At 35.5% G+C, this 23,045-nt stretch overlaps 7 protein-coding genes across 8 annotated transcripts; 3 read left to right on the forward strand and 4 right to left on the reverse strand.

The window, feature by feature from the left end:
- The first annotated feature begins 3,648 nt into the window (after nucleotides 1-3,648).
- LOC114534046 lies at nucleotides 3,649-4,355 on the forward strand. Its single transcript, XM_028555658.1, has one exon. The coding sequence runs from the start codon at nucleotides 3,665-3,667 to the stop codon at nucleotides 4,211-4,213; it is 549 nt and encodes a 182-aa protein (XP_028411459.1). The 5' UTR covers nucleotides 3,649-3,664; the 3' UTR covers nucleotides 4,214-4,355.
- LOC114534014 (proteasome assembly chaperone 1-like) lies at nucleotides 4,349-5,938 on the reverse strand. The gene is made up of 4 exons (XM_028555656.1): nucleotides 5,450-5,938; nucleotides 5,130-5,313; nucleotides 4,860-4,999; nucleotides 4,349-4,689 (listed from the first exon to the last, which is right to left on the reverse strand). The coding sequence occupies exons 1-4, from the start codon at nucleotides 5,849-5,851 to the stop codon at nucleotides 4,609-4,611; spliced, it is 807 nt and encodes a 268-aa protein (XP_028411457.1). The 5' UTR covers nucleotides 5,852-5,938; the 3' UTR covers nucleotides 4,349-4,608.
- A 118-nt stretch (nucleotides 5,939-6,056) lies between these two features.
- Nucleotides 6,057-6,926, forward strand: LOC114534078. Its single transcript, XM_028555661.1, has 5 exons — nucleotides 6,057-6,149; nucleotides 6,239-6,296; nucleotides 6,463-6,499; nucleotides 6,580-6,668; nucleotides 6,776-6,926. The coding sequence occupies exons 1-5, from the start codon at nucleotides 6,108-6,110 to the stop codon at nucleotides 6,898-6,900; spliced, it is 351 nt and encodes a 116-aa protein (XP_028411462.1). The 5' UTR covers nucleotides 6,057-6,107; the 3' UTR covers nucleotides 6,901-6,926.
- A 223-nt stretch (nucleotides 6,927-7,149) lies between these two features.
- LOC114534030 lies at nucleotides 7,150-8,328 on the reverse strand. Its single transcript, XM_028555657.1, has 4 exons — nucleotides 8,187-8,328; nucleotides 7,849-7,978; nucleotides 7,539-7,765; nucleotides 7,150-7,340 (listed from the first exon to the last, which is right to left on the reverse strand). Exons 1-4 carry the CDS (start codon nucleotides 8,248-8,250, stop codon nucleotides 7,171-7,173), a joined length of 591 nt encoding a protein of 196 aa, XP_028411458.1. The 5' UTR covers nucleotides 8,251-8,328; the 3' UTR covers nucleotides 7,150-7,170.
- Nucleotides 8,329-8,716: 388 nt separating this feature from the next.
- LOC114534062 (transmembrane protein 9B-like) lies at nucleotides 8,717-10,620 on the forward strand. Its single transcript, XM_028555660.1, has 5 exons — nucleotides 8,717-8,847; nucleotides 9,371-9,462; nucleotides 9,539-9,626; nucleotides 9,819-9,935; nucleotides 10,051-10,620. Exons 1-5 carry the CDS (start codon nucleotides 8,800-8,802, stop codon nucleotides 10,171-10,173), a joined length of 468 nt encoding a protein of 155 aa, XP_028411461.1. The 5' UTR covers nucleotides 8,717-8,799; the 3' UTR covers nucleotides 10,174-10,620.
- Nucleotides 10,621-12,252: 1,632 nt separating this feature from the next.
- On the reverse strand, nucleotides 12,253-18,203 carry LOC114534007 (probable C-mannosyltransferase DPY19L3). The gene is made up of 16 exons (XM_028555650.1): nucleotides 16,961-18,203; nucleotides 16,743-16,833; nucleotides 16,523-16,644; nucleotides 16,297-16,442; nucleotides 15,906-16,029; nucleotides 15,687-15,821; nucleotides 15,472-15,603; nucleotides 15,105-15,212; nucleotides 14,953-15,026; nucleotides 14,701-14,859; nucleotides 14,102-14,330; nucleotides 13,916-13,972; nucleotides 13,714-13,796; nucleotides 13,504-13,636; nucleotides 12,683-13,432; nucleotides 12,253-12,277 (listed from the first exon to the last, which is right to left on the reverse strand). The coding sequence occupies exons 1-15, from the start codon at nucleotides 17,120-17,122 to the stop codon at nucleotides 13,115-13,117; spliced, it is 2,073 nt and encodes a 690-aa protein (XP_028411451.1). The 5' UTR covers nucleotides 17,123-18,203; the 3' UTR covers nucleotides 12,253-12,277; nucleotides 12,683-13,114.
- Nucleotides 18,204-20,170: 1,967 nt separating this feature from the next.
- On the reverse strand, nucleotides 20,171-22,982 carry LOC114533643 (BTB/POZ domain-containing protein KCTD16-like). Of its 2 annotated transcripts, XM_028555231.1 has the most exons (4): nucleotides 20,898-22,982; nucleotides 20,700-20,741; nucleotides 20,390-20,461; nucleotides 20,171-20,314 (listed from the first exon to the last, which is right to left on the reverse strand). In XM_028555231.1, the coding sequence occupies exon 1, from the start codon at nucleotides 22,960-22,962 to the stop codon at nucleotides 22,168-22,170; it is 795 nt and encodes a 264-aa protein (XP_028411032.1). In that variant the 5' UTR covers nucleotides 22,963-22,982; the 3' UTR covers nucleotides 20,171-20,314; nucleotides 20,390-20,461; nucleotides 20,700-20,741; nucleotides 20,898-22,167. The 2 variants fall into 2 exon arrangements, with proteins under 2 accessions (XP_028411032.1, XP_028411024.1); XM_028555223.1 differs by having other exon boundaries at nucleotides 20,700-22,982.
- Nucleotides 22,983-23,045: the final 63 nt, after the last annotated feature.

Consider the following 23,045-nt stretch of genomic DNA (forward strand, 5'->3'; position numbering starts at 1 on the left):
CCATAACTGGTGATAAGGGACTACCCATAGGAGCACCATGAGTTTGCTCGTAGTATTTCTCCCGCCACTGAAAACTAGTTGTATTCAGGCACAATTTCAGTAGTTCATATATACTCTCAGGAGAAAGGCTAGTCCTTTTAGAGAGGGTATCATCTGAAAGCAGCCTGTCTTTCGCAATGTTACACGCCTCATCTACTGGTACATTAGTAAATAAACTAACTACATCGAAACTGACAAGAATTTCATTTTTACCTAATCTAACATCTTGCATATTCGTAACAAATTCTTTAGAATTAACTACATGATGTTCAGTTTGACCAACAACTGGTTTTAAAATTCTAGCAAGATATTTAGCTAAATTATAAGTCGGTGAACCTTGGGATGCAACTATAGGCCTAAGAGGTACACCTGATTTATGTATTTTGGGTAAACCATAAAATTTTGGGCACACACTACATGAAGGTCTCAAATAATCATGAAGGTTTTGAGACAAAATACCTGATTTCCTAAGTTCAGATAGTTTAGAACATACTTTACGTTCAATATTGGCTGTAGGATCACGTTTTAGCTCTTTATATGTTGGAGTTTCAAGAAGAGCATGGATTTTACTTTCGTACTCTGCACGATTTAATAAAACCGTAGCATTACCCTTATCAGCCTTTAAAATATGTATAGACTTATCTGCCCTTAGGTTCCTCACTGCATCCTTCTGCTCCTTGGAAAGATTAGACTTGGGTAAAGTTGTACGTCGCAAGACCTCAGTTACTTTAACACGAATGTTGGATGCTATATCATCTCTGAGATGATTCAACTTTGGTTCCAGATGTTGAACGATTTCTTCTTTAGGAATCTTGTGTGGTACAACAGCGAAATTTAAACCCAATGCCAAGACTTCTTCTTCAACCGGCATAAGTTTTCGCGCACTTTGGTTAACAACAGTGCGTCTTAGAGTGTCAACAGCCAAATCTTCTTGTCTTCTTTTATCTTTTGATCTTTCGGACGTCAATCTTGTGTATTTGGCGATCTGTGTTGAGCGAGCTTTATTAAAGGTACGCGTAAAAGAAGCATCTATCATTCTTTTTGCAACAGCAAAATGTTCTTCTTCAAAAGTTAACCAAAGTTCTTCTGTAAGAGTAGCGATGTTGTCATCCACTCCGCTTAGTTGTTTACGCGTCCAAGCAATTCTTTCTCGTAACAGTGCCAACTCGGCTTTCTTCAAGATTTTGCCTGCATGCTTAGTATGGAAACAATTAAACATACGCAAACCTTTCGGAACAACTTCGTTGTCTCGACACCTTTTCAGGAAGGTTAAGTTGTTGATTAATCTTGAGCGTTGTTATGAAAGCCGGTCAAGTCGTTTAAATGATTTATGAAAATACTCTCCATAGAGTTCTGTAATAATTTTCTTGTATGATTGCATGGCGACTTTAGTAATTATAATAACTTGTAGGTACACCACGTAAGTATTAAATACTGCAAAGCTTTCGGTCCGTTAACCCGGACCTTCATCAGTGCAATTACTTGAATACACGTTTGCGCGTCACTTAAATATCATGTTAGTCGTGATTAGTTTGCTCGCGCTATTAATTAAACGGTTTCATTTAATTAAGTTCTAACTAATGCGCGCGCCCTAGACAAGTATTTGACTAAGAGACACCGAAAAGATAACCACCGAATATAGACATAGACACCGAAAACCTAAGGGCAGATAAGTCTATACATATTTTAAAGGCTGATAAGGGTAATGCTACGGTTTTATTAAATCGTGCAGAGTACGAAAGTAAAATCCATGCTCTTCTTGAAACTCCAACATATAAAGAGCTAAAACGTGATCCTACAGCCAATATTGAACGTAAAGTATGTTCTAAACTATCTGAACTTAGGAAATCAGGTATTTTGTCTCAAAACCTTCATGATTATTTGAGACCTTCATGTAGTGTGTGCCCAAAATTTTATGGTTTACCCAAAATACATAAATCAGGTGTACCTCTTAGGCCTATAGTTGCATCCCAAGGTTCACCGACTTATAATTTAGCTAAATATCTTGCTAGAATTTTAAAACCAGTTGTTGGTCAAACTGAACATCATGTAGTTAATTCTAAAGAATTTGTTACGAATATGCAAGATGTTAGATTAGGTAAAAATGAAATTCTTGTCAGTTTCGATGTAGTTAGTTTATTTACTAATGTACCAGTAGATGAGGCGTGTAACATTGCGAAAGACAGGCTGCTTTCAGATGATACCCTCTCTAAAAGGACTAGCCTTTCTCCTGAGAGTATATATGAACTACTGAAATTGTGCCTGAATACAACTAGTTTTCAGTGGCGGGAGAAATACTACGAGCAAACTCATGGTGCTCCTATGGGTAGTCCCTTATCACCAGTTATGGCTAATTTATTCATGGAAGAATTTGAAAAGAAAGCTATAGCTACAGCATGTTTAAAACCTGGTTTCTGGTTTAGATATGTAGATGACACATTAAGTAGTTGGTCGCATGGTTTAGAAAATTTGAATAAATTTTTAGATCACATTAATAGTATACACCCTTCAATTAAATTCACATTAGAAATACAGAAAGATAACTCTATATCTTTCTTAGATATCTTATTTGATGTAAAAGAGAACGGGACTTTGGGCCATAAAGTTTATAGAAAACCAACACACACTGACAGATATCTGAATTATAGTTCATTTCACCATCCTAGCATTAAAAGATCAGTATGCAAAACATTAATCAACCGTGCCAAAACAATTTGTGATTCAAATAGCATTGACTCAGAGTTAAAGCATTTGAAGGATGTTCTGCACATGAATGGTTATCCTAAGAAATTCATAGAACATGCTATGAATGAACAGCAAAGACAGAGGCAAGACACGGAATATCTATCCTCTGTCTGTTTACCATATATTGGCCCAGCTTCATATAAAATCGTTAGGATTTTAAAAGAAGTTGGAATACAAGTTTACCATTCTAGCAATAACAAATTGTTTCGCGCTCTTTACACACACAAGGATGGCGTCGATGAACAACAGAAACCTGGTGTGTACCGCATTCCATGTGAATGTGGTTTGGTTTACATTGGAGAGACCGGTAGAAATCTCTCAATACGTCTTAAAGAACATAAGACGAACTGCGAGAAAGGTAAACTGGATAAGTCTGCAGTAGCTCACCATGCATGGACTTATGATCATCGCATTAAATGGAACGATGCTACCATTTTAGCAAACGATAAGTTTGCTGTCTCTCGTAAAATGAGAGAATCTATTGAAATTTATAAACATCAAACTATCGTCCAAGAGGGAAAGCCACTTAATAGTACGTGGCGTGCTCTTTTCGGTGTCTCTTAGTCAAATACTTGTCTAGGGCGCGCGCATTAGTTAGAACTTAATTAAATGAAACCGTTTAATTAATAGCGCGAGCAAACTAATCACGACTAACATGATATTTAAGTGACGCGCAAACGTGTATTCAAGTAATTGCACTGATGAAGGTCCGGGTTAACGGACCGAAAGCTTTGCAGTATTTAATACTTACGTGGTGTACCTACAAGTTATTATAATTATTATCTTAACTGTTAGCAGGGAAACAACAAATACTACATCAACAACAGACATATCTAATCGGGAGAACTCGTTTTTTGAGAGCAGTTTCGTCAGTACAGAAATGGAAAACGCAGATCGCAAGGAGACTGATGTTTACAATGATTCTTCTGTAGTCTTCCCAAAACTGGATCCTCGCCCAACACCAGCGAGTGATTCCTTTCCTTTTCTTTTAACCAAACCAAAAATTTTACGCAAAAAGGATTCAGAGATCAAGCGTTACAAGGAACTTGTGACGAAAAAAAGTATCGACTGTGCTAATGCTATCTCTGGTGAACAGTTGTCCATCGCAAGAGAGGCGCAACTCAGAAGAAAAGTTCGTGAGTTAAAAACTCAAAACAGGAATGACATGAAAGTTGAGAAGTTAAGGAGCAAGGAAATTTTCTTGAACGAGACAGAGCAGCTGAGGTGGCAGAAAGACGAAGCTCTTGGGATAGTTGAAACAAAGGATGCAGTGATAAGAAAATTAAGAATGAGAGTTAGACAAATGGAAGTGATTGAGAAACAAAAGGAAAAGGATATAAAACAGATGAAGCTTGAATTGGAAATGAAGAACGTAGCTTTGAAGACTTTACTTAGAAAATTAGTGCTAGCAAAGTTTACTAAGAAATAATTGATGGCAAACTACATTAAGCTGTTCATGAAGCTACAGCATTTCCGAAATCACTTTAAGTGCTTACAAATAGCAACAATAGCTTGACTTATCATCTGAGCCATTCAGTTTATCAAATATATAGAGGTCTTCCTTATCTGAGTGTCATGCTATTGTCTTGTATTTACTCAAGTAATTTAGGAAAATAATAATATGTAGGTTCTAATATCTTTCTAATATCTAACCTTTTTCTTAATATCTCTAAACTTGAGCAAGAGAAGGCAACATTTGAACACTTTCTTCATTTTTATCATCTGCAAATTTACAGTAAGTATTTTAAGAGATTTATTCTTCACAAATCTTCAGAAAGTTCACCGTTTTTTTCATACTTTGAGTAAGCTACACATTCTGTGTAGTCAAATATAGATATTGCTTTGTAAATGTGGAGGTGTGATCTTCAATGATTTCAAGAACTCAGCCGTTTCAAGTTTTGAGCACTGAGAAAGAAAAGAAAGAAGATTGATCTTTTGACAACGACAACCTTTTTCTTGCAAAGCAACTGCCTAGCTTGCATTAAAAGTACAATCTTGCAACAAGACAAATTACCAAGCAATGCTCAACAGAACCCTGTGTAAAAATATTAGGCAAAGACTAACATTGGACTAACCTTGGGAAGATCTTTCAGAGGTTCATGTTTGAGTAACGTATTGAAGATCTCAATAGCTGTTGAGTCAGCAACACTGTCAGTTGTAGTAACAGCGATATATGCCAATGCAGGTATTTTGAATATTTGACAGTAGCTTAAAGCTGGAGAAAAATAAAGAAGTATGTTAATTGATAAAGATGGTGTCTTGTAGTGAATTAGAATAGTGCTCATGATGGTCATGCATATGGTAATATAATGGATAATAAACAGGTCTGAAATAAGATACCATACCAGCAGCTGGAAGATTTGAAACAATATTTGGTAATGGTAAAAACTGACAACAGATGTTTGATTCCCAACTGTCAGTTTTCAATGCAAAGATCTGATCACCATTAACATCAATATTTAATGAGCAAACTGATGCAGGTAATGATGACAAAATCAAAACCTTTTCTGGTTTTATTTTTGATAATACCTGAAAATAGTAGTGTTTTAATATTATGTATTTCATGATAAAACATTTCTAAAATAACTACCGGTGCTAGTATGGTGCATGTGCCCAGGTTATTCTCTGAAACTTTGGGATGATTAATACAATAATAAATACAAACCTCATTCGCCCAGTTATGACATGCTTCTGGAAGGATGTCAACTTTACATTGACAAAATAAAACTTTGTTAGGTCCAGTTGTAGAATGAATGAAACAAGTCTTGTCTGAACTTGCTGTCTGCAGCAAACTGTTATTAACATGACATCTTTCTTTTCCACTTGAGACCACTCCAACTATCCGAGTATCACTGTTCATAAAATGTGCTTGTATAAATGATGTAGGAATCCTTTCAAATGCTAAAACCAACAGCTGACACGATACTTTTTTATCACAATCTTGAACCTCATTTGATAGCCGTAATACAGGCTTCGAAGATTTGCTTTGACACACGCACTTCTCTTCCTCTTCGTCTTCTGCGCCTAGTTCAACAGCACGAGATGAAGGATCCACAACTTCCCACATGGTTTAATGCATGGAATAAAAAGAAAAGATAAAAAAAGAAATATATTTGTACTTTGCACAAATCTTGACACGAGGAAAGCGCTACATGGTAGCGAGCCAATAAAAATACCCCCTGGGTTAATAGAGATTTGTTTTCATATCAGGGGGGTTTAAAATAATTATAAACATTCACATGTGCAACATTTGCAACAAGGCACAATATCTATTAGGATTTTAGTATTTTTAATAAATTTCTAGAAAGAAGTAAATTATAGACATGTTTGGCCGGCAATTTTCAAGGAATTTTAATGCAATTCCTGTAAGTATAGAAGCAATCTTTATAAGATACTGTTTTATTATTAGCTAGTATATATATTATGACATCTCATTTTTTATTTTCTGAAACAGAAAATCCGACATATTGTATCAAAACAAGTTTCACAAAAGTCAGGAAACTTGTCATCAGGTAGATTTATGGCATGAGGTTGAATACATTTTATGACTGAAGACTTGGATATTCTGTATGTTACGAACATACTCCCAGATATCTGATGTCATTGGGTTTAAAATATAAACCCATACATTCCTTCCCTTTCCTTTCCTACCTGAAAGCATAAATATTTTTTTTCCAGCTGCTATGAACCTTGCAAAGCATAAACCAAGTCTAAGGTGAATGACCAACATTCTCACAAAAATTTCCAATACCATTACACCAGTATTTTGACTGATGTACATCTGTATACATATAGGACTAGCAAGGTACTAAAGATGACATCTACAGATGTAAACTCTAATTTTATGAAGCAAATGGAAAGATTCTCAATTCTTCGTTGCTCAGGTGAGCTGTCAACATTTCCCTTTCAACCTTTTCCAAACTTTTAAAATTCAAAACTAAATACGGGCTACCTAATCCAATCATAAACCAACATATGTTACCATCTTTAGTTGCTGGTATATCAACAATCTGTCAATCAAGTATTTGTGTACCAAATGTTGAAGCTGGTCTTGAAGGATCTGATGATGATGAGGAAGCATGTCCGGTCAAAAGACAGTCGCTTCATTTAAAGTAACAAACTTTTAGTAAAAGCTAACACTTTGTAAATTATTAATTTATGAGTCTGAAGAAAAGGAAGATTTAAAGGTACTTCATAAATTAATTTGAGAAAGTGCCATGTAGTGAAAGTCATGATATATGTGATAACATGAATTGGAAATAGTTCTGATGTTTGAAAATACTTAAACTACATTTAACTATATTCTCTCCCTCGAGCTAGATCTAAAGTAATAAGTTGATATGCTTTAATTTTATTGATGATTACTTTGAATGCCAATGGTGAGAATTATACACACTGTTGACATGTTTTTCTGCATAGTTGTAACATATTTGGGTATTTATTGGTACAAAATGACTGGTAAGATGGACATTTGCTTGACTTATCCTGGCATGGTGGTTTGACAGTTGTACTTGGTGTCTTTGTGGTCATCTCAGTGCTAGCTGGTGTAACCTCATCTATATAACATTTGAAGCAAATCAGCATGATAATTAATATAAAATGTTTTCTGCTAAATAGAAGTCATGAATCCCTGCATGTTTTTAGCTGATTTTTTCATCGGATCACTACATAGCTGCTAATGCAAAATCAAGGTGGTATGCTCCCCTGTAAAACACCTTGGTGAAACATTTTTGATGCCACAATTATGATCTTACCCTGGTAGACAACTTTATAGATATAATTAACAGATGCACTGCCAGTACATGCACTGTCATCTTGAGAGCACTTTCCAAATGTTGCATTATAACATTCATGTTCGTTTTTTCCTTCCCTGTCATAGTCTGGTTCTTTCAAACTGCTGCTCCAGCATTCGGCGAAGAACTGGATGCCAATGTAACGGAACCCTTGAAAACGTGCTTTCCTTGCGCAGTCACATATCAATCTAGAAGCAAGAAGAAGAAGTAAAAAAAAACTGACAACGTTCATCTGTTTCTAAACACTAGGCAATAGTTCAACCTCATTCACCTTGGCAGAGAAATATGTAGTTTTTTGTAGTCATAGGTTGAACGACGATAAATAAGCAACTTATCCAGCAGTCGACTATCAGTATCATCGTTAAAACACCCCACTTTTTCGACTTTCACGTTGCAATTGCCTAAAAAAACACATTTGTATCAATAAGGACACAACTTGACTACCAATTTCTTGAAACTGTAACTATCACAGGCATAGATTTTTTACACTAAAGACTGCTATAGGCTATTAAAACATTTTTGTTCTCTAAATGCCTAATTTGATACACTAGATAGACAATAGAATATATAAAGTAGCAATTATATGACATAGGTTGGGTTTTTATGTACCATTAGCATCGTGAACCAGCAATACTATGAAGAACACGGCAGTACTAAAAAGTTGATAATCCATGAAAAAAACCCAGGCGGTATAGATCTTGCTCAGTGGATACGGCGATTTTTACTGCTGAACAATGATTGAATGGCTGGTTCGACGGCCAGCTCTTATATATAGGGTGGTCTAATAAGTATTTTAATCAAGAATGTTTTGTTGTGTAAACTATTTAATTTGTGTATTCCGGTTTTTCAATTTCGGCGTTTTTTCGTCGGTTCTAAACAAAAGGACTTATTGGGTTATTGACTCGCCGTTCATTTTCATGTGTAATGAAAAAGACATTTTATGGAAATTCTTTTAATTAAAAAAGTTATTTTTAATTTTATTACTAATTTTTAAAATCACTTGATGTGTAAACGCGTCCGATGAATGACAAGATATATAGACGCCCTACTGGGTAATTATACTACTTTGCGCAATTTGCTAACATGAAGTATGCTCAATCCCCCGCTGTTTAGAGTACCCGCGGGCGGAAACAATTAAAGAGAAAAGTTGAAAAGTAGCAAACTCAATGTTACAAAGTTTCCAGGAAATGAAAGTTTTTACTATTTGGTATTTTTAAAATCAATGTTCTTATCCTGTGTAATATTTCTAAGTATTTTAACTGTTGCTGAGGTAATTATGAAACAAACAACTAACATTAATCTAAGAGTGGGCATCTACTGAATATGTATTTATATAAAAGATAATTAATTTAGATGATTTTATAGAAATATATTAAATTAAAAACCCATTTATTTCTATATTAAATATTTTTCTTCTCAGTTTAACTAGAATATGATAACAGAATATGATATTTCTGAGTAATAAAATACACAAACCTGCAATAAATTGACCAGGTCCTGCCACCCATGAGGCATTCCATCCTGAAGATGTCCCAGTTCTACATGGAATTTTAATATAAAAGAAATTACAATTTTGTAACCCCACACTGAAGATCATCTGCATATAGGCTACACAGAATGCACCCTGGTCTGTCACTTCGCCCCTTGCCTTGCTATTGTTGTCTTGCTTGTTCATATTGAGTTTTCTAATATTCACAGATCTACTATTGGTGTCAGTTCATAATTTCCTTGCTAGTGTCTATATTATGCAGTCTACCCTTGCCATTGTTTATAAAATATCTTATTATTGATAGGCACAATATAACGATGTCAGGTGCAAATGTGTTTGCCCAAAGGATGTTCTTGAACATAACATTGTTGTCAAATTTGTTGTAGTTGAGAATTGGTATGTTTCTTTGTGTATTCTTGTTGTCACTGAATTAATAGTGTTTCTCAGATGGTTGATAACATTATGTTTTTAGCACATGTAAAAATTTAATCAATTTGAAAGACAGTAGTTGTCTTCGATGCAAGTGTGAATATGAGGCACGAAATACAATGCTTATTAAGGTAAAATTAAATATTTTGTAAGGGTTATCATACAGATAATTATTTCATCTAGATAAAGAATCATCTGCCTTAACTAATTTACTAACCTAATTTAATATTGTTTCATCCCTTTACATATGCCTAGCAATGCATTCCAGTTATTTCATTAACTAGTGAAAGATCACTACAAGTCCATAATTTTCTATATTTCAGGTTGTAGTGATTTTTATAGTTCTTGTATTGGTAATTCTCATCGTGTACATGATTGGTTTATATATATTCTCACTTTGGAAACCACAAGACCCAAACCTAAGCATACAATCAGACCCAGTAAGTTCAATCAACTCTTTCAATCAAATACAAGATGAAATCATGAATTTGAACAATATGTTGACTCTCAAATTCTACAAATTTTTCAGTGCTCATGTATATATATTTTATTCAGCTTCAGGAAAGCCTTATCAAAACATCCCGTCTAACACGACTGGATTCCAAAGTATCACAATGGAAAGACAGTGTTGAAAATCAGAGAAGAAATGTTTATAATAATCATTCAATACTCAGCTAGATGATTCAAACTATTTTAAGTTTGTGTAGTAACTATTAACTCATATAAAATAAGAACAGAGCTGAGAGGCTGTCCAGAAATTAAGTATTAGTAGAATTACCTGTCTATATAGGTGAGGCAAATTAGCTTGGTTTCAGTGACTGATCTTCCTCTGTACCCAGTGGTGATGTCCTAGAAAAGTTTGCATGAAACAATCAACATGGCTAATAGCATGCATCTTTGACTAGCTCAATATATAAACAACATGCTGGGTAACTTGCTACTTACCCCCTCCAGATAGGCAAAGCCAATTGAATAAAAAAACTTCAGATATTTTTGTGCACCAAATAAGTCCTGTCACTGCTGTAAACAATGTGTCAATTAACCAAAATGGTTCTTGGTATGAATTGGTAGAATATTAAGTTATACTGTGATATTCTTGTTTTATATAATATGTTTGCCCTTCATATATTTATGTTGCAGTTAGTGCGGCAAGGCTGCATAGCTATGTACATGTGTAAACCAAACCTCCCACAAACTAGTGCTAAAGTTAGTGCCTCTCGGAGGGAGAGAGGGTGCAATTTCATCTTTGCAGTTCACTATTGCTACCAGAAAAACTGCTTGTAAGTTTCATGTTGCTGCTCCCGGATTAAAACACAGTGTAATTGCTGTGTTTCCTCCCATTCTTCCCATTGTTGTTCAACATGGTTCTTCAGTCAGCTACTGTGCAAGTTCATCACTTTCACCACCATTTCATACTCATCTCCTTGGCATTGTCACAGGCCGATAGAGCAGTGTGGTAATAAACTTCTTTCTGTATCGAATGCAAGAACTAACAACCATGACTCCATCCTAAATAAAAGTATAGATTTTTTCAAATTTTAATATATTTTTGAATGACTTGGTTCAAAATGAATAAAAAAGATAATAAAGAAATAAATAAATAAATCACAGCAATCATACCTTTATTGACAAGGCATACATATGATTAACTGAGACGTGGTTTGGTTCAGGAAGTAGTGATGGCTCATTAGGGTTCGGTACTCGTTTGTTTAAGTTGACATTGAGTAGGTGAGGTGGCAAAGCAGGAGGAACAGTCGAATGAATACTTTTATTATTAATAACCATGGGGTTGTGATGGGAAGGAATGAATTGACCATATGAGCCTTTCGTTGACGTAGGACTGAGATTTTGATCTATTAATTGCTTGTCATCAGAGTTTAATGCAGACATGACTTCAAAATCAGACTTTTTTATATAAAGTACATTGTTTCTACCACCAAACGTGTCATTCACCGTAGGCTAAAAAACAGAAAGAAAAAATAAAGTAACACTGTCATAAGATATGATAGCTTTTGAATTCATTGACTTACCAGATTTGGATCATGAACCCATTTTCCATCAACAAAATACTTAAACTGGTGTTCACCTTCAGGCAATTCAATAATTGTTTCAAATTCTCCATTGCTAGCAAAATTTAAAAACAAATGCATGGTCACAATACTTGGGCACAAACTAAATATATAATAAATAATCAATGTAGTCCAAAATTTACCTGGAATTCATTGGGATTCTGGCATTCCAGTCAGAAAAACTTCCACTTAAAAATACTTTCTTGCCATCATGGTCCCAACGAAACAGAGTAGGGACTGTCTTTGTCCACAAATCATCAGCCTCATCTGATTCCATCCCTAAGTCACTGTTACATTCATCAAGGTTGCATATTTCAGGAACAATTGTATCTTCCGTGGATAAGGCATCAGAAATGTCATTATTGAGTGCTGCAGCTTTTAAGAAATATATATTTTGAAAACTTAAGTTAAACACTCTGGCATTAGGCAAAACAAATACGCATCACAGGTACTGCAAAATATCTTAAAGGTCACCGTGGATGAACTATCCACAAGATCTGTTTATTCAAAACACTCACCTATGACATTTGACGTAGTAGCGTCAGGCTTGGTGTTTACATCATTTTGACTCTGAACAATATTCGCATCTGCTTCAAAGTCAAAACTTGCATCTGGTCTAGTCCCATGTCTAACATCATGCTGTCCTTGGATGGAATTAGCATGGCCCATTTTGACCCATTGAAATTAACTGAAAACCTTGCGACTGCTCTCCTCTAGAGTTTAAAGAAAATATTCATATTTACATCATAAATTGCTATTTAGTCGAAGCAATGTCATCATTATAAAACGTACAAGATGATGGATTTTCTAGACCTAAATTCTAATCGCAATATCATCAAGGGAAACGTGACAAATGCCACGATTCATTCTTAGAAAATAGAAACAAAGAGTAAAATTCGACTTCTATGAATGTGGTGTTTAATACGAATTAATATTAAAATACAAACTGCAATATTTAATAGTTGAAAGAAATTATTTAGGGTTGGTATTGTAGTATTTTATAATACTACGTAATATGTTACAAATGTACTTTGTTTACAATTGACACGTCACAAAAATAACATACATATTTAGGTGCTCCGTTAGTGAATAAGAAGTCATTTTAACCCATATCTTACCCGTAACACTTTATACACTTGATATTTCACAAAACAAACTTCATCGGGACCTTTTCTTTAGGAAAAAAATATTCTAGACGAAGAAATTTCGGGAAAACAAACAAATGTTGTAGCAACGAATCCACGAGGGTTCAAAGTTCAACGAGCCCACGTATCATAACATGTACTGGTCAGCAAAAGTCATCAATATTAATTAATAAAATATGTTAATTAGAACGTAATTAACTCATAATTACATACAATATTAGGCTCTGAGATATACAACTTTAATCAAATAGGCTTGCAAAACGACAGTTCAGGCCTACAACTGAGTAATAAATATAAGAATGAATAGATTAATTTAAAATCTTGGTCTGTATGAATACCATGCAGGATAATTATCATTGGAAGTTTTCTTTTCCCCGGTTGCGAGGTTGAGCTCAATTCAATGTTTTACCTATGTTTGTCTACCAATCTGTAGACGTAAAACGTTCTATTTTCAAAAACTTTCTTAAAATATCGAGAAAACCTCGCATCATCTCTCTTAATGGCGTCACAAAACCGAGGCACGTGACTGCGTACCAAACCTCTCTCCTGCTCTCCGTCTTCAATCACATGTCCATTGTCGTAATCCAGGATATCCTTAAGTTTGCATCCTTTATCAAGACGTGAATAACATATACTGTTCTCTAGAATAATATAATTGGTACCATGTTTCTTCAGAATATCATATACATCTTTCGGAGTACGTCGAGCATAGATTTGATAAATCTAAATGAAAAACGAAATTAATAATCCCATCATAAGGAAATGTAATGCAGATTAGATTCAAATGAACATACATCCTTTGTCCGAAGTCTTAAAAATTTATTTTCATAATGTGGATGATTTGTTATATGTCTATCTGTACACAACTTTACTCCAGCCAGAAGCTGCATACTGCCGCTGAATGATGCGTCTTTTGCTGTATTACCACTGCAAATAAAATACCAGATTGTTAGAAAAAGAATCTTCAATCTTTATTAGACAGAATAAACACTAGTTAGTCCTACTTGATAAATTTCATCAGGTCCACTGTATCTGGATCATAAAATTCTTTCAAATCTTTCAGTTCATTCCTTGCTTCTTGAAGTCTCTTTAAAGAATAGTTATCACAGCAGAATTGTTATTTATAAATGTTTTAATTGTTAACACATAAACTGCGTACAGAACATGCAGTTCAAACACGTCATTGTAAAAAATGGTAAACTTTACCTGCGATAATACCAAGGCAATAAGAACGAACGGAAGAGAGTGTCCTAAAACTTTGCCCTGAAAAAAATCGATCTTAATGAATAATATTTCAAACTATATGTACCTACACGTCATGTAACGTGATAACTGAATAAAATACACAGGTTATATAACATCCAGCGAAACCTGAAGTAACCACTTTCTTACCTTAATCCCAGGCATATGGAGTTTGGATAGCAAAAATCTCCACCAGGACTGGTTACAAAATATTCCAGCGCCGACCACACAGATATGTGGCATCCATAGAAACTTAAATCTCAAAGTTGTAACCGCCATGATGGCGAAAAACGCTGTTTGTATAAGATGATAGACAAGTTCAGGTTTTGATTTTAATGCTGTGCTGATGTCGTCTGATGTTGCCACTTCTGACTCTTGACTGAAAGTTCAAATAAAAATGTGTTTTGTGGAATGTTTCATAGTCTTTTCATTGTATTGAAAATCTCCCTAATCATATCGTTGTAATATTTAATGGATGTACTTCGTTGTCTTCAATATAACCAAGGAGCAACGTGGCAGCGTCTTCAAACAACTTAGCATCAAATGTGGTATAACAACTGCCTAAAATAGACAAAACACTTCTCGACGTTTCGACCTGAGGGCCTTCGTCAGGAGAGTTAGTATAGTTGTCATACTAACTCTCCTGATGAAGGCCCTCAGGTAGAAACGTCGAGAAGTGTTTTGTCTATTTTAGGCAGTTGTTATACCACATTTGATGCTACGTTGTCTTCAGTTGCACCATTACCCACCTCCATTCTTGAAGGACTGCAATCCCCAGTAAAACAAGGCCTAGAAACACGGCGAGGACATAACATGGGAAAACAACGCCCTCAGTAAGACGCCAGTAGGTGTCCAATGGTAGCATACGAAATGACATTTCACAAAGATACAACATTGCATCAAAATCCCTAAAAAGTTTAAGAATCGTTTACTTCTACCAAGACCTACTTTACTTGCTTGTTGCTGGTATGAAGAAATTGGAAAATGTCGAAGATTTTAACCTTTGAGTAGCATGACCAAATTTAGCGCGCAGGAATTTGAAGATGTGCTCGTCTGAACTGGCCTGGACGAGGAACTGAAAGAAAGATACGATCGTTTCTTGAAAGAAATAGTTGACAAGTATGGTGAATAGCTAAAAGCCTAGCTTAGATACCTTTGACAATGCATTGAGTAGGAACATGATGAAAAAGACAGCTATGATATGTGTAAGAAGCCAGAATAAATTACTCAGGATTCCACTTGGTCTGGGCGCATTTGTTTTCTACAATAAAGTAAAAGAAATTAAAATTAACCTATTACTCCGCTAAATAAGCGTATCTTGCTTGTGTTGCTATATCCTGACGGCATTCTGATTTGCGTTCTCGTGTTTCGTAATTATTCTAACTAGCCTTCTAATCTATTCTTTCTGTTTAAAGATCCTTCTAATTAAGATCAACGTTCTTGTATTTTGGAAACGTTCTAATCTGCGTTAATTTGCGTTCCTGTTTCCATTCTTCAATACAAAGCTACCGGTACTGTACCTTTGTAGTAATAATTATCAAGGACGACAAGGAGAAACTCAATGCTAAAGATCTTATGATCATGTCATTCATAAACTGAAGAACACAGACGCTCATGAGGGAACCCACAATGATGATGAACAAGTTACGAACCTTAAAGAAATCAACATTGTTATATTGTACAAGACTGGAATTCAAAAAAACAGAATATGAGAAGGTATTTGTGGGAAACTGACCTTGTAACTGGGAACATATTTAAGTGAATAAACTCCAAAGAATGCCATTGCTTGAAGCAGTAAAATAAACTGAGCAAATTGCCAGACCAAAGTAAAGAAAAATGTCAAAATGGAGATGAGAAGTAAGCACAATGTCTGAAACAAAATCAAGAAATTGAAGCATGATGAAGATTGGTACTCATTGTGGATGAATTACAACTTAAAGAACCATGCAAGCACCTCTTTTCCCGTAGATAGATTTGGTTTGAAGTAAGCAGTAACAACAGCAATCTGTGCATACAAGAATGGAAAACCAAAGCTTTCTCTTAAAGGAATGGTAAATGATAACCTTGTTGTGTCCGTTCTTAAAAAAAATATTATATTTGAAAGGTTATACTAATTATGATTTTTGGCACTTCACTCGATGTTGGTAAATTCTAGAGGTTTTAAAGGGTCTTAATTTCGAGTGGAATTATACACACTTCAAATTCAAGCCAGGAACAGTTGAAAGGAAAATGAGTCAACTATAGGTCCTCCAGCAGCAATCAAACCTACGCTTGTACAGTATGTTATATGCCTGTGTGAAAGAATAATGAATGAAAACATATTGAGTGATGAAGAGGCGCCATACTTATTGAATATAAAAAAGAAGGTTGCAAGAATTCCAGCCAACCAAGAGTCACTCAATAACCATGACGCAATGAACAAGGATACCATGTACATTCCGTGAAGTCCAAATATGGTATTGATGTAAAAATATACATATTCCACTGAATCCTAGAAATCAAATAAAAATTACATTAAATTATTGCAAGGGACTGTACAATTGTCAGTCTAACAGTTTTATATTAATGTACCTTAAATGAGGATAATCTGTACAAAACACCAAGTATCACTTCCTGGTAAATATTGAATCTTTCCAGGATATTTATTGTTCTTAAATGCTCTGTTTTGTTATCATTCATCAAATCATGAATACCTGGATATAAAGAAATTAAAATATTTTACTCAGTGCATGTTCAAACCAATAGGGAAACTTGTGTCGAAAGTTACATTGGAAAAAAGCCATTTCAGAACCTTGTGAAATAGATGGTGCCAATACCAGTTGTTTATAGTAAGAGAAATATAGCCCAGATTCTGTCCGGAAGGAAATCTCTCGTTCTAATTGCTGTAAAAGGAACAAATTAGAACAATTTATCATATTTAATCAACATAAAAACCAGTATATTCTAGAGTGTCAACTTTCTCTTTTCTCCATTCACCCAATAAAAAAAAATGTGTGTGGAAAAACATACCTGTATATTAGTAAACCACATATCATTTTCATGCAGTTGTTTCATATATCCTGCATAACGGTACCCGATATAAACCGCAAAACAAATGCCTATTAAAATGATTAAAATAAGTCCAGACGGCGTTATATTTTCCGGAGTTGTCACTTTGTGGATGAACGCCATTTTTGGACTTGTCGTCTTTGTTCAATTTTCCCCCCTCAGTCTTTCCACGGAACTTCCGGCGACGAATTTCCGACATATTCGGGAATTATTGTTCAAATAATCGTGATATGCTGATTTGTTTTAACAATTTATTGAACTTATCTTCCCATCTTTCGCCATTCACTTCGAAGAAACTCGACGTGTACCAAATTAACGCCGGAAACACCCCCCGGTCACCGGTCAAAACACCCGCTGTCTGACAGACGAAATGCAAAAACAAAAACAATAATTTGAAAAATATGTGTTCACTAGATGATCACGAGCACCTTTTATCTGATGTTAGTATACACCCGACTATTGTCTATTACAACTTTTGTTGCAGAAGGAATGATTGTTTTCAAAAATTCTTCACAAAGAATTTGCATCAGCAGAGATCATCTTCTCATTGACAGCATAAGATTCTTTTCAAGAAACGGGAATTTGACTTCGAAAGCCCTGTTAGAGTTGTATTTGAAAGAGAACCAGCAGTTGATGGAGGTGGACCCAAAAGAGAATATTTTACACTTCTCCTCCACGCCCTTCTTTCTCCTTTCTCCCCTGTTCGACTGTTTGAAGGTTGCCATTCATTTGTCCTTCCTATGCACAACATGGATGCAATCCGAGCAGGAATGTTTAAGGTTGCAGGAAGAATGATCACAACAAGTGTTATCAATGGTGGTCCTGGCTTTCCATATCTTTCTAACGTATTCCAATATCTTACTGCTTCAAATGGAGAAATTGACAATGTATTAACTAGCATGGATGCAATCCGAGCAGGAATGTTTAAGGTTGCAGGAAGGATGATAACAACAAGTGTTATCAGTGGTGGTCCTGGCTTTCCATATCTTTCCATAATATTGCTTGTTGATGCTGGCTACACGAAAGTGCTCAATGTAACCAACAAATTGGAGGCAGAAAAGATGGTGGCTACACGAAAGTGCTCAATGTAACCAACAAATTGGAGGCAGAAAAGATCCTGGCTACACAAAGTGCTCAATGTAACCAACAAATTGGAGGTAGAAAAGATGGTGGCTACACAAAAGTGTCAATGTAACCAACAAATTGCAGGCAGGCAAAAGAAAGGAAAGAAAGTGAGAAAAGATGCTGGCTACACAAAAATGCTCAATGTAAGTAACCAACAAATTGAACGCAAAAAAGATGCTGGCTACATGAAAGTGCTCAATGTAACCAACAAATTGGAGGCAGAAAAGATGCTGGCTACACAAAGTGCTCAATGTAACCAACAAATTGGAGGCAGAAAAGATGCTGGCTACATGAAAGTGCTCAATGTAACCAACAAATTGGAGGCAGAAAAGATGCTGGCTACACAAAAGTGCTCAATGTAACCAACAAATTGGAGGCAGAAAAGATGCTGGCTACATGAAAGTGCTCAATGTAACCAACAAATTGGAGGCAGAAAAGATGCTGGCTACACGAAAGTGCTCAATGTAACCAACAAATTGGAGGCAGAAAAGAAAAGAAAAGGTGCTATTGACCAATTGATTTGCAACTGAGCTAGCCAAAGTAAATCCATTAACTAAAGTGCTCAATGTAACCAACAAATTGAAGGCAGAAAAGAAAAGAAAAGGTGCTATTGACCAATTTGCAACTGGCTTGATACCACTCTTAGAGCTAGCCAAAGTAAATCCAGAATGCATTGCACACATATTTGTAGCTGGAGCTTCAATTACTGCCCAGCTAACAGTCTATTCTGATGTGCAAAATTTGCTTGTTGATGCTGCATGGCTACACGAAAGTGCTCAATGTAACCAACAAATTGGAGGCAGAAAAGAAAAGAAAAGGTGCTATTGACCAATTTGCAACTGGCTTGATACCACTCTTAGAGCTAGCCAAAGTAAATCCAGAATGCATCGCACACATATTTGTAGCCCGAGCTTCAATTACTGCCCAGCTAAACAGTAGACACTTTTAAAGACTTGCTATACTTTGAAGAGATTGATGTTAATTTCTTCACCATAGTTACTTGATTCAGTATTTAAACCAACACTCATCAAACTACTTCCGTAGTCTTTGTTGGGTCTCTGGACCCTCCTGGACAAATGTCCATATGCTGACGGAAGGAGAGAAGAGGAACTTCTTCCCAGCAGAGATCATCTTCTCATTCACAGCATAAGATTCTTCAAGAAATGGGAATTTGACTTTGAAAGCCCTGTTAGAGTTGTATTTGAAGGAGAACCAGCAGTTGATGGAGGTGGACCCAAAAGAGAATATTTTACACTTCTCCTCCACGCCCTTCTTTCTCCTTCCTCTCCTGTTTGACTGTTTGAAGGTTGCCATTCATTTGTCCTTCCTATGCACAACATGGATGCAATCCGAGCAGGAATGTTTAAGGTTGCTGGAAGAATGATAACAACAAGTGTTATCAGTGGTGGTCCTGGCTTTCCATATCTTTCTAACATGCTCTATAAATATCTTACTGATTCAAATGGAGAAATTGAAAATGTATTAACTGAAATAACAAAAGATGATGTTGTAGACTGGAACATCCTGCAAGCAATAGAAAAGGTCATAGTTTATTTTTTGACTAAAACTATCAATGTCATTGGGTTTACTATTCAATGATATTTACATATCAGCTTTAATAATCCCTCACCTTGTATATTCCTCCATCAGAACTTTGCCTCATTGTTTTTGCTCTTGTGTGTGTCCTTGTAACTTTTTTGGGCACTGATATTTTTTTATTTGCAGATTGATGCTTCCTCAGATGATAACATTGAGACAGTCTATTCTGATGTGCAAAATTTGCTTGTTGATGCTGGCTACACGAAAGTGCTCAATGTAACCAACAAATTGGAGGCAGAAAAGAAAAAGTGCTATTGACCAATTTGCAACTGGCTTGATACCACTCTTAGAGCTAGCCAAAGTAAATCCAGAATGCATCGCACACATATTTGTAGCTGGAGCTTCAATTACTGCCCAGCTAAACAGTGACACTTTTAAAGACTTGCAATACTTTGAAGAGATTGATGTTAATTTCTTCACCATAGTTACTTGATTCAGTATTTAGACCAACACTCATCAAACTACTTCCGTAGTCTTTGTTCAGTCTGCTGGACCCTCCTGGACAAATGTCCATATGCTGACGGAAGGACAGAAGAGGAACCTTTTGAGGGCCACAGGTTTATCAATTGATACTGTTATGTGTTTCACCCTCTGTAAATAAAGTTGCTGTAATTTGAATCAGAATCTTGACATTTGCTGTTATATCAATAAAGAATTAATACCAACCACTTTCACAAGTCCCATTTCCCAAATTTATGGTGTTTGCTCTAGTTTTTGCACTAGTATTTGTATGATTTTCTATAAAAGAAAAACAAAAATATTTTTAGGGGTATTTTAGGTAAGGCATATAGTACAATGTTGTGTCAAAAGTTATATAATAGTTGTGTGGTGCATGGTTGTGTCAACAGTTATATTTATTTAGGAAAAGCAAAAAACCTAAAGCAGTAAAGCGGGAGTATAATATTACATATATTTCAGTGAAAAACATTTTGCAGTGACATATTTAATTCTTAAGACGTATTTTTATCATTCTTACCTGTGTTTCTTGGTTCGTTGTTAACATTGCCATTTTATAAACCTAAATTATAAAAGATACTTGAAGAAAAGCATCAAAACGAATTTGGCAATTTCCTATGCCGTAGTAAATATGATTCGATGTTATAATTCAGCCAATACCAATATATCTGTTGATGATCAATAAAGAAAAATAAAAAAAATACCAAATTGCGCTTACCTTCGATACATTTTAAGATATTGTTCGCACAATCTTTCAGCATATCTTTTGGATTTGGGGAAGCCATAGCTATAGGCGAGCGCCGAGACTGTTTTTCACCAACCAATCACGTTGTCAATCAAAAGAGAATTCGCGGGAAAAATTCGCCTGGCGTAAAATCAAAGTCGCATCGCTTTTGCGATGAATGTATTTCAATTTAAAGGTGCTATATAATCATATTAAACGTGCAGCGTCATTATATTAAATGGATGCCTGATCGTTTCAAGCGCAAAACATCGATTTGTCCAACATACCGCGCCATATGTTTTATGCTGATGGACGGAACAGTTGATAGTTCAACATCAAGATCAATCCAGTTACTTGTAAACCTACACAGCCCAGTTTGCTGAATATCTATTGGTCGAACTATTCCCGCCAATTTTATCGCTAGTTTTGTTTGTTAGTCGTGCAAAGTCGTGCATATAGTACTTCAACTTAAATGTACTACTTTTAAAGATTCCCTGGTTACAATATTGCCTTTAAATATATAGTTTTCTGAAGAATATGAAACTATATTGTGCATTTATCAAATTAACACCAAATCATTATTTATTCATGACAAAAATTATAAAATAAATTAATATTTAGTCGCTACTCGATGTGTTATGAATCTCAAGTTATTTCTACTGCAAAAACTAGAGTTATATCGTTGTCTTTCATAAACATAGATAATGAATTACCCGTCCTATCGTCCTACAGAGATATACAACGTTATAAATCGAATAAAAAAACATAGTGAAATTAGAGTTTTTATGCTAACGCCTTTCATCAATAACACATGTCGCATATCATATCATATACGATTGTTAAATGTAAATATGAACAAGTTAGATTCGTTTGAAGACAACAAAATTCTTATTTACCCAGGCAGAATAATCGCTTTTCTGACATTAGTTTAAAACATTGGAAATTTAATAATCGACACTGATCGAGGCTATCTTGCATGCTGTTTGCTACAAATGCACTAAGTATATATACAGATCCTAATGCGATTTATCTTCTTAAAATCACCAACTTCTTGCTCATATTAAAACGATTGTTTAAAATTATGCTTGACTGGTTTCTCTACCGGAAACTATCATAAAACTATCTAAATCATAGAACTATCAGAGACTGGTTATCAAGCGAAGTACAGAATGGTTTTAGTCAGTTCTAAAACTATCGAAACGCTATAATTTCAATCCTAAATGTACAGAGATTCATTGAGCATATTATTCTGAGCTGGAATCTCTCATCGAAAGAAAACCAAAATAGTAAAATGACTCCAGTCTTCGTCCCAACGAGTATTTTTCTTCGAACAAAGGGAAGGAACTCCATCTCCGTCGCCATTGATCAAACGAAATCCATGATCTCTCAACTGATCAAATGCTTTCTCCAGCTGATTATGCCGAAGAAAAAATCGACTTGTGTATCTTGACGTGCTCTGAAGAGACTCGCGGGTTTCGTTGAGGTCTGCCTCAAACACTTCTTGACAAAGAGACACCTTCCCACAAACAAAGATCCTTTGTATTTTTCTAAACGGATGATCTCCTTGTTGGGCATTGCGTCCGATCTTTGTAGAAAAACTTGCTTTCACGTGAAGCGAGATATGTCCGCTTGTTGCTTTCCATATTTTAAGTCTTCTTGTAGTGGCAGCGTGACTCTGAATCAAACGTCTTAGGTCGTTTATCTGATAATACTCAGCTTCTTGCATCAATGCTTCCATATCATTGAAATCATCTTGAAGTGTAAGGCTCTTTGTACGAAGAAAATCCAAAACATGTGCAAAGATTTCACCGTCTCTGTCGATGAAATATCTCCCACTCGCGTCTTTTTCGATAGGAGTCTGTCCTGTGAACATCTTCTCGATCAAATTGTTGGGAAGTCTTGTCAGAGTTGTAACTGTTGTGTTGTATAATTTCCCGCCAACGTTCAACTCCACTTGTTCAGGAAATAACTTCTTTGGCAGGACGGCCGGAGTTGTTTCTCGTTCATGCACACCTATAGGTTCTTCCGCGATGTCTGATTGATCCTTGTGACTTTCCATTTTTACCAAAATTTAGCGCGTCTTGCAACTGCGGTTACGAGGAGAAGTTAATATATTACAAGAAGCGACTGCAGCTGCTGTTT

Source organism: Dendronephthya gigantea, unplaced genomic scaffold, assembly GCF_004324835.1.
Source record: "Dendronephthya gigantea isolate DGI-Jeju-01 unplaced genomic scaffold, DenGig_1.0 000002F, whole genome shotgun sequence".
Lineage (NCBI taxonomy): Eukaryota > Metazoa > Cnidaria > Anthozoa > Malacalcyonacea > Nephtheidae > Dendronephthya > Dendronephthya gigantea.